The sequence below is a fragment of the Malus domestica genome, chromosome 16, assembly GCF_042453785.1.
Source record: "Malus domestica chromosome 16, GDT2T_hap1".
In the NCBI taxonomy this organism is placed as follows: domain Eukaryota; kingdom Viridiplantae; phylum Streptophyta; class Magnoliopsida; order Rosales; family Rosaceae; genus Malus; species Malus domestica.
In genome coordinates, this window is record NC_091676.1 from 9,366,154 (window position 1) to 9,377,485 (window position 11,332).

An 11,332-nucleotide genomic window follows, 5' to 3' on the forward strand; every position below is an offset into this window, starting at 1 on the left:
TCAATAAGGTGGGGCCCATCGTAAATTTCCCTCCATATCCATGCCCGACTGACAACACTGCAATTTTTTTTATTGGGTAGGAAAAAGTTTAGGAGGAGAGACTACCCCGTTCAGGGTGAAGGTGTGCCACAAATGTTTACTGAGGGTTCACTGAGGGTTCATGTCTTCTTTGTTGGTCTTTACAGATTGTTCTTCGTTATAAATTTTTTGGTATCGGGATTCGAATCTTGATAAGGCGACACACAAAACAGAAACCTTACCACCTGAACAAACATGTATTGACGACAACAGTGGACTTTCGAATTGTAGCAAACACCCAAAAAATTTAGTGTGTTATGAAAACTTTCTATATTTAGAAAAAATACATTTGTAATTAATGTAGAATAAAATTTTTAAAATGTCAATAACATTTCTCATTTATTAATTAAAATGCAAAGATATCACTCATTTTTTCAGATTTAGAAATTTGGGGATTGGGAAATTGATCAGGTGGCCCATGGACCACTTCCACGTACATGGATTGGAAAATCTTCCGCCACTATGGTCTGTTTGTCAAGAGATTTTCTCGTGTTATTAATTTATTAGATAATGTTAGAATATCAAAATTTTAAATTAAATTTTATAAACTAAACAATATGTATGTATGATCTTTCTCTTCAACCATTGCATTTAGGATTCAAACTTGAATTGCCACGATGACAAGTGAACCAACAAGTAATATTGTTAGTACTAATAAAAAAAGAAAAACTAATGAAAAAGGTTTGAAAACTTTGAGTTTTAACGATAAGAACAAAATAAATAGTAAAGTGAATAGTACTATGATTGACTTTTTAGTGTAAAAATGTGGTTTTTCGTTCAAATAAATAGTACCGGGAACTTTTCATTTAGATTCCCAAAAAAAAAAAGAAGCAACAAGCGTTTATTGAATAGTAACATTGTCGAGACTGAAACGTATGTTCGTCATCAATTAAAATGGGACTCAACCATTGGAACTACAAGTGTGGTATAGATTCCTGAAGGAATATCCGAATATGGTTCAATTTTTTTCAGACTAGTTCTTCCTTTATCATTGAGCATGGTTTTTCCATACAGGATTAAAATTGTCTCAATGTGGAGAAGCACTGGCTGGAGATGGTGAAGTATTTTGCTTTTCATATTTTCACAGTAGTGGATGGCATTTTTTTTCTTAAAAAGGAACGAAGTAAAGTAAAGAATGTGACTATTTATGTGCCCTTTTTTCTTCACTTTTTGACCATTTGCATTTCTTTTTTGGCATTATTTATAATAAAAATTAATTAATTTTATAGGTACACATTCACTTTCTGAATAAAATTATCGTCCACTCCAAATGGAGCTCTGCATTTATCATCTAGCATTACAAAGATTCCTGTAATAATATTAATATTGTAAAATAAATTACCAATTAACTCAGTAAATAATTGTAAAATAAGTTTACCACTTTGTACGGGTCAGACACAAAACCCTTGAAATTTAGCCAAACCATGGAAAAGGATCCTCGCCTGATCCTTTTCTTGGGAATCCGAGGGATCCGTGATCATGTTCGTTCATCGTACATCGTGCGGTCAGAAATCATAAAAAATTTAAAATTAAAATTAAATATAAATAGTACCTAACCAAAATTAACCGTATGATATACGATAAACGAACACGATTACAGGATCTCCTAGATCCCTAAACCATGTGATGTATTAGAAAATCTTTAATTCGTACCATGCATAGTTGCATACATAAGCAGAAAGTTGCCTGAGGAACAAGTGTCATAGCCTTCCAGGCATGTAGGGGACTAAGCATCAATCAAATTGTACAAACAAATTGTTCAAAGTGAACCACATGTCGGAAAATTAAGAGATTTTGTACGTTTTTATAAAGTGGGTATTATAAAAACTTGTGTCAAGCATTGTATAAAGAAATAGTGTCACGGATCCGCTCCCTCTAGTTTTGTATCATTCAATTCAATTTTCCAGGATTGAAATATGAACAGGCGTGGTGCATTATGCGACAACCAAGATTGCTGAGGAATGAGAGAAAAAAGAAAGGAGGAGGAAGAAATATAAGGAAAAGAAAAAGGAAAAGCACCGACAGATAAGGACATGAGGAGGAACTAAAGTGAAACATGGTGTTGCTTTTTTTGTTCTTGCATATGAAAAGAATATGATCAACAAGTTGCTTTCAATCCTTAAACTATTAATCCCCGCTTAATCAGGCTCTAATATTTCGATTTGCTGCTTCCTATCTTTTTTGAGACGATTAAATATTTATTTTTGGTTTTACCTACCTTAAACGAGTTGTTATTATTAAACACCAAATAAAGTAAAATTGTTAAAGAGGATAAACTACCAAATTTAACAAGAGTAAACTCAAATATAATTTAAAGTCGGACCCTAATGAACCCACATGAACCCGAACACAACTGAAACACGAATTATTAATGTTGCTTAGGGGTTGGGTTGACCATCTAACTCGCCTAACCAGCTCGATTGCACCCCTAATGACACCATATCAGAAGTCCGTCATTTAGTAAAAATAAATAAATGACTGGTCATTCAATATCCTTTTTTTTCATCAAGAAGAAGTGATGTGGCTTATGTAACATCTCACATCGTTCAGGGGAGTGAATCATCTATGCCTTATATGTATATTCTCATCTCTACTTAACATGAGGCCTTTTGGGAGCTCACTGGCTTCAGGTTCCATCAGAACTACTTAAGCGAGTTCACGCGCGAGCAATCCCATGATGGGTGACCCACTGGGAAGTTCTTGTGTGAGTTCCCAGAAACAAAATCGTGAGAGCGTAGTCGGGTCCTAAAGCGGACAATATTGTGATACGGTGGAGTCGACCCCGAGATGTGGTGGGGACCCGAGCCGGGATGTGACAACTTCAATGCTTTACAAGTGTTTTAATTGTTAGATTTTATTTTTACAACTATTAAGATTTTCAATTTTCAATTTCACCTGTTTATTCACGTATCATTCAATGCTATGTAAGTATTGAACAAATTTTCGAAAATAACAAAAGAAGAAATTGGCAAATGAATTTGTTTGAGCCCCTTTAATATTTGACCCTATTCACTAAGGGCATGGGGTCCTAAAGAATCCCAACACTTGTCGTCATAGACAATAGGTAAACTGGTAGAGCAAGAGCTAGGCCCATCCGAAGTCTATTTCGTATCTCATCAACAAAACAACGAGGGCTCACGTTATATATTTTTTGTTTTGGGACAATTTCAGAGACCAAACCAATGAGTCTCATTGTCGTTATTCAGTTTTGGCACAAGAGTCTCTTTGCATAACTCCAAAACCTAAACCCTAACTAGGGCTTGGTAAAGGTGTTGGAGGTCGTATTCTCCTTCCCCATTTCATTAGGGTTTCCAAATTTTGTCAACATAAGGCACCAAAATGTTAACCATAAACCAATAATTGTGCATAAAATAGTTCGGTAGGTGACATCTAAATTTGACATTAACGTACATGATGAATCGTTGTACATGATTTGTGTAAAAATATTGTCCCGCTAAACCAATAATTGTGTACAAATTGTAACGAATTTAGAAAGAGAATTTTATTCCGTAATTTTTTTAATTGAAATTAGAATCTTGATTTCGATCTAATTCGTCCAAAAATCAAGCTTCCTCACGGAGAATAATTTACAAATATATTGGTCGCCATCGTAGCGTTCTAATCTAATAATGAGTCAGACGTTACGCTACGTTGCAATGAACCTGCTTAATCTAACTCCATTTACCCGTATTGATCTAACTCTAGCTACCCGTAAGTGGGACCCACTGATTGTGTGTATTAATTTTAAAGGGCAGTGTTACTCACGCAAACCTTTTTACCTCCCAAACACTCGTGAATTTTTGTCCATTTCCTCAACTCATTTGATCCGACTGAAATCGAGAGAAGCATGTGAGAAGTAACTCATTTTAAACATTCGGCCCATTTGATGAACTAGGTGTACAAATACCCCAATCTCACACATCGGGCCCAAACCACAAAAGACTAGGAAACTAAAGACAAAGAATTTCACAAGGCGTACCAGTCGGTTTTGCAGCTGTTGAAGTCCAAAGTGATGTCAATGCAGTCGAGGAAGAAGGGTCGCAACCAAGTGCAGCAGTTGCAAGTGCTTGTGTACAGAAATCCGGTCGGAAGTATCGGAAAAAACCAGTATCTGATCGAGTCCGATTGTTTATGTTCTGGAATTTTTGTTCTCTCGTGCTTGAAACCACGCAATCATGTAGCCTCATGGCTTTGGGGAGTGATGGGTTATCCGACAAGAGTGTTATCACTGCATTGGTGTGTATATGGTGCGAGTCTAAATGTCAATATTACTCGTGGTAAAAACTCGTAATCACGCCACGAGACACCCTCGTGGTAACTTCGTTACTAATTTCAGTTCAAATCGAACCTCGCATCAACCAAATTAAAAATGTTTGGATGCCGTTTACAAATGCAAGTGATGCGCATGTACTGAGATTGGTAATGGGCGGAATTCCACGAGGGGCATTTATATAAAAGAAAAACATTAAACATTGTGCTAACTCCTGTGAAATTTTGTAAACCCTTGTGTGTATGGAACCTATAAAATATAAATGGGGAAAATATGCCACAAAGGTGACACACCAAAAAGAAAAATAGGAGAATTTAAAAAAAAATTGAAAAATAAAATGAGGAATGACAGGTGTAAATACTCTACTGGACGCTGCCATCCCTAGATATAAAATGATCAAATTTTAATCCACCAATTTCTCAGCCTCCGCTAACATCTACGGGGGTTCTTGAAGAGGACTTCTCTCTATATACACTGACTTCTGTGCTACAATTTCTCAGCGATTCGCATGAATGCATCTGCAAGCTTGTTAAGAACGGCAACCAGGTTATCGGAATGCTCTTTCCTCTGCTCCCGGTCAAGTTGAGAATGGGAGTTCTGAGCATGGAGGTAGTCACCCAGCATTTTGCCGTTCCTTTCCATGACATCAATCAACTGGTTCTCCAGAGTGGATCCTTCCTCGTCTCCTTCCATTGCAAAACGCTTCCGCTTCCGGTCTTGAGAGGTAGATCCAATCTCTGGGATCGAAGCTGGCTGTTTTGGGCCTGCTGCACCTGTAGACAATAGTATTCAGTGTTCAGTGACCACATAGAGTTGGCAATCTACAAATTGCCCTAACATTTGGCCGAAATATGTTGAACATGTGAATTGCAACAGAGAAATTGGTATTGCTTAAACTTTGATCTGTTTCCTCTTAAAGATGCATTAACCCTAACTTCGGCAGACATATTTACCAATGTTACTTAAACCAAGTCCATGTTCGACTAATCGCCTCAACTAAATTCAAAAGAAGCGATAAGCTGTATCCCGGCATCATAAGCTAACAGGCTCTTGGGGGTAAGATTAAACGAGAACATACAAAGAACAAAAGTAAAAGAAAACCTATGAAGCAGAGGAACACAAAGCAAAACAGCAAAACATGTACATTATATCTCGGAATTAATCCAAAGAGGATGTTTGTGCATTCATTCATAACTGTATTTACGGGGAAGCTGGACAAGGCATGAAAAGAAAAGAAAAATCATACTCCATCGACAAAAACAAAATTTTCGAAGTTGCTTCAGTCTGATGAGAAGGTTCTTCAATTTTCAACCTGGCAAGTTTCATAACAGCTAATGCCCAATACGATGTTTTGTTTGTGGCTCAAGTATTAGTATCTTTTTCGTGGCAAGGGTTGAGGCAGACAGAATTACCTTGTCCTTGATGTGCTTGAGGTTCTTGATGTCCTTGTGGTGTTGGTTTGTACGCCTTCTCTGTTAACAATTACATCCAACAAAACAACATTTGAAATTTCAGTAATGCTGTCTACCTAAAACCCCAAGTAATTCTCAAGACCCAAAAGCATTCATAATCGTTGATTCTTTTTCACCCCACCCCCACCCCCACCCCCACCACAAATTATATCCAACTTTTAAGCATATCAGACACAACGGACCTGCTTCAACCACTAAATTTTCCATCACCCATCACTCACTCCCAAAATCATTCTTTTTTTCAACCCACAATGTAAAGGTGGTAACTTTCGCACTCCCGTTTTCCCCTTTTGCACTCGTCCCCATTTTTATTTTTCTCGATTCACGGTTAGAAAACAAGAAGTGTTTCTTGATTGGCCTTTGATTTCTTCAATCTAAAGGCTAGAAAACACAAGTCGAGTGCATGGAAGAAAGAGGGAGTTCGAAAATCACTTCGCTGTAAAAAATAAAAAATAAAAAATAAAAAATTCAAACCAATTACGAACACCAAGGACAATCAGGCATTCATCACAACCCAACTAAAATGCAGCCAAATTTGGTACCAAATTTTGAAGCTTCCACCCCAAAAATCAAATCTTTTTATCCAAAATGAGTCAACTGTATTTGAATATACCTGATATTGGCAAGGGAGCTGAAATCCCCGGACCCTCCTTGAACCGGACTTCCTTTTCGGGGCTCCGACCAGACTCGTCATCCGAAAACAACCCCTCCTCAGTCGGCCTCTGTATACTATCGAACAAGTTCTCAGCCTCCTCCGCCGTCCCCTCCTTCACCTCCTCGGACTCCACCCGGTTCGGACCCGGCAAAGCCAGCGTAATCGGAGTACCTGGAACCGCCTCCATTATATCGTAAACTTCCTTATCGAAAAACCCCGGCAGCTTCCTCTCTCTCCTCAGGTCGTTCCTCATCACCCAATACGACTCCGTTTCGTCCTTCCTCTGCACCTCCCACTCCCTGATCTTCTTGAAGTCCCCCGCCAAATTGCTCCACCGCTTCCGGCACTGGACCGGCTCCCGGCTCACCCCGTGCTTCTTACAATAGTTCGACACCGCCGCCCATTTGGGCTCCAACTGACCCGACCCGAAGTCCGACCTGGGTGCCCGCACCCCGCCCCGGCTCTCCGCATACCGCTTACCGTTTATCAGCACGAGAATCTCCTGCCGCGTCCAGCGTGGCAGCCTCGGCGCCTTGCTGGAGTCATCACCACCGGTGTCGGCTGACGTGGGGTTGCGGGCGTCAACGCCGTTACTGTCGCCGTCAACGGGGATCAGGGTCACCTGCTGCACCGAGGCCATGACCATAAATAACAAAAACGGAACAAAAATAAGAGAAAATTTTTTGAAACGCACGTGCCACGATGGCGATTTACGTTCAAAGTAAACGGCGTTTTTCGGAGGCAAAAGGTCCCCCCTAAACGGCGTTTAGAGACTAGAGGGGGGTCACCTTGCTCTTATCTCTCTCTACCTAAAACAATTAGGGAGGAGAGGAGAGAGAGAGAGAGAGGGAAGGGAGGAGAGAGAGAGAGGTTTAGAGGGCTTTTGGGTTGGATTATTATGAGAGAGTGGTGGGGTTTATCTGATTATCTCTGTGTTTTTACTGCTAAATATACAGATTAATTTGGGAAATCTCGATTAATCAATGGGGGATTTGTTTTCATCTTTTAACTTGTTACCATATCAAGGGTTAATTAACTTTAATTATCTTTTTTTTATCCAATTAGCTTTAATTATCTGTCTTGGAATCTATAAGGGCACTCACTCTAGGCATTACAACCACTCTAGTCTCTTATTTGCATTATGTCATTTTCTTCTGTGTAAAATATGGTCCATAAAACGCCTTCTTTTTTGGGGCACCCTTATCCTATTGTTTCTCCTTTTTAATTTTGTTTTATTGCCTTTTCTTTTATTTAATTTGTCCTACTAAACTATTTAATATTTTTGGGTATGTTTCTTAAACTTTTGGTCTATGATTTTATTATAAAACAAAAATCATGGGATTTTGATTTGGAGAGGTGAAATATATATTTTTGTTTTTTTTTTTACAAAGGATGGATATCTATATCAAATTATGCAGTGAGGATTTAAATACGGATCTCGCGTGCAAGGATGAAAGTTCTTAATCAACTGAAAACAAGTCACTTGCGAGAGGTGAAATATATCTAATTAAATGATAAACGTGCATTTTGCTTAATCTTGTAGTAACCATTTAGTACTATGGTCTAATGGTATTATTCTTTACTTGTAAGTGAGAGGTCTTAGGTTCGATTCTCGTTAAAGATGAATTTGACCCACATTATTACTAGCTTATTCTGAGACTAAACTCAACCCTTAGTATAAATAATATCGTTTATTAAAAAAGAAAAATAGAAGCTAAAAAAATGTGAAAATCAGCACCATATATGTGTTAAATTATATATATATATATATATATATAATAGGCATTTTGGGTTACAATTATAAAGAAATTGTTTATTGGCAATTCCAAGGTTTGGGATATGGATGCTAAGAAAGGTGATAAGGGCATCCTACCCTACCACTTAACTAAAATTTTCCCCACCTCTCCTTTCGTTCTCAACCTCTATTAGACTCTTATCCCATTTAATCATTTTCCCTAATCTTTAGTTAATCGCTAATGCTTATGATAATGGACGGCCCCTCCAATATTAAAGCCACTTTTTTTAGGTTGACGAAAGTTTAGGGGGACGGGAGGAGACGCTATCCTATTTCAGGGTTATGGCATACCATAAGTTCTTTTGAGGACTTACAAAGAGGATCGTAACTTTTTTTTTTTTTTTAATTTTTAAAGATCGCCTATCAAGAGAGGTTGTTGGCAATGAGACTCAAATATGGGCCGTCGTCTAGTAAAGAGAACGATCTTTACCAACTCAACCAACCATAGTTGGCTAAAGCCACTTTTATTTTTATTATACGAAGTTTGGACAAACAAAATTATTGAGGGTAGGCCACTAACGACTGCCCCCTCCTACTACTAAAACATACATTACAATCCCAAATCACTCCTCTCTCCTTAATCAAGTTATTTTAGCTAATAATAATCTAGGATTAGTAAATAAACATACTATATTTATATGTTTTTAATTATCTTATAGGGTTTGTGAGTAGAGAGAGAGGGTGAGGAGGGTCATATTCGTCTTGTGATGTACTGGGGACAAGGGTGATCCCTATTTGCCAAGGCCTGCCAATTTATGGTACTATTCTTGTTGTACGTCTGTAGCTGCACTTGCATGGACTCATTGCTAGTTCCACATTTATTTCATAATTAGGTTACTCTCACGGTAAATTTCCGTATTATTCCATGATATTCTCTTCTTTGCCCTCATTTGTATTTTTGTTCCCTTAAAAAAAAAAAAAGGACCAGCTACTGGTAGCTTCATCACGGCAATCCATTTTTTTAGGGGTCGCAAAGACTCACATAGGTATTTCAGCTTTCTTCTGTACACTATCGTATGATTCACCAACTCCATAAATTAAACACATGATGTGCCGTGTGGAAAATTCTAAAGTGATAACGTGAGTAAGAACGAATTTTGTATTTCAACTATAGCACAACAAAAAATATCGTAATTGATTATTTTAGGGTAATTAATTATAAATACTAATGACTTCGCATGCGTTATGGGTCTCTTAGAGATAATGCCGATCCAATGAATCTAACACAAAAATAGCGATTAATAGGCTCTTATTTGACACAAAATTGGAAAATAAACTAACTACACTACTAGGCCAACTTAATTTCGACACGACAAGCAAAGCTTGCCTATATTTTCATTTCTTCTTTCTTCCATTTTTGTTTTCTAGCGGTTGCTTCGAAGGAGTTGTAGGTTCGTAGCGGCCTATGAGATTAAGAATATCACCAAAACGCGTGGCTTTGTGTTTTGGCCTCTAAACAGTTGGAAACTGGTGGCTTCCATTCCACATCAGAGCATATACAATTAGTGCATGCGTTTACAAAGTTAATTACAAGAATTAACCTGATTTTTTCACAATGTCAAAGACTCAAAAGGAAGGGCATGGCTTTGGTTACTTTAACACCATGCATGCATGCATGCATGGCAAATAAGTACGTTGTGTGAGAATTGTGTCAGTTAATTACATCACCCAATGTCCAAAAAGCTGACTTGAAAGTTGAGATTTTACCATAAGAACAACTGATAATACGAGGAGAAATTCAACTTACTTATAAATTCATGAAAGGTTCATCCTCTCATCAATGTGGGTTTCATTCTCAACACGTTCTCTCACGTATGGCGAATTTTCAAGCCTAATACGTGGACAACACAAACGTTGTACCGTAGATCAAGTGTGGTCGTTGGTTTTCAAATGTGAGCCAATCTACTATGATATCATGGATAAAGTTAAGACTTCACTATAAAACCAATTGGCAATATAGAGGATAACGTAACTTACTTATAATCTCATACAAGATCTCTCATCTCATCAATGTAGATTCATTCTCAACAGAAACTAATCACTAAATAATATGAAATTACTCTAAACCATACAATTTGGGAGTGTTATTTTATTTAGTATATAATTTCTCAAAATCCTTTATGCAATTTACAAAGGCTTTTTATATTAGCACCGTACAAAATGTTGAATGCACCCAACATTTTGTGGGATGTGTATAGATTTTTTTTAACCTAATAAGGTCAAAATTGTCATTGCATAGTAGGGTAAATAAGTAATTTAATATTAAATTTTAAATAATATGAAATTACTCTGAACTATACAATTTGGGAGTGTTATTTTATTTAGTAAATTGTCATTGCAATTTACAAAGTCATTTAATATTAAATGACTTATTTACCCTATTATGCAATGACAATTTTGACCTTATTAAGTTAAAAAAAATTTATACACATCCCAAATCACTATTAACGTATTATTTATCCTCTTTAATTATCAAAACCCCTCCAACTCTTCATTGTTGAACAAAATCCTAACCAATGAAACTACAAACATGTTGATTGAGAAAAATTATTTTTGACGAATGAAACACGAAATCGATGTTTCGAAAGCTTTACATGAGGTAAGACTTCATATTTTTTATTGTTTTAGTGATTTTGACGACATCGATAATTATTTAATCTTGCTTTTGATGCGTTATTCAAGTTTCTATGTTCGTATTCATCTTTTAGGAATCACAGGGATTACATGAAGAATTAAAAACTAAAATTACAACCAAATATTAAAAACATACGACATGGGTTTTAATGGTGGAATTGAAAACAACCCACATATGCTTTAAATCACAAGTGACATCTTTTGTCAAAATTCCAGTCAGCATTTTTTGTCCAAATTAAAAGCTTTATAAAATTTGAGAAATATAAGGTGTATATTAAGAATGTGAGGTGTGAGGGTATTATGAAAAAATATGTGGGGTGTATTAAGATAATTTTTAATTGAAAAAGTAAATATAGGATGTATTAAGTATGTAAAGTTTATTCAACAATTTATGAAGTGTTAATATAATAAGCCTTTACAAATAGCCA

At 36.8% G+C, this 11,332-nt stretch overlaps 1 protein-coding gene across 1 annotated transcript; it reads right to left on the reverse strand.

Moving 5' to 3' along the window:
* Nucleotides 1-4,501: 4,501 nt before the first annotated feature.
* LOC103433172 (trihelix transcription factor ASR3) lies at nt 4,502-7,337 on the reverse strand. Its single transcript, XM_008371411.4, has 3 exons — nt 6,434-7,337; nt 5,761-5,820; nt 4,502-5,121 (listed from the first exon to the last, which is right to left on the reverse strand). Exons 1-3 carry the CDS (start codon nt 7,119-7,121, stop codon nt 4,835-4,837), a joined length of 1,035 nt encoding a protein of 344 aa, XP_008369633.1. The 5' UTR covers nt 7,122-7,337; the 3' UTR covers nt 4,502-4,834.
* Nucleotides 7,338-11,332: the final 3,995 nt, after the last annotated feature.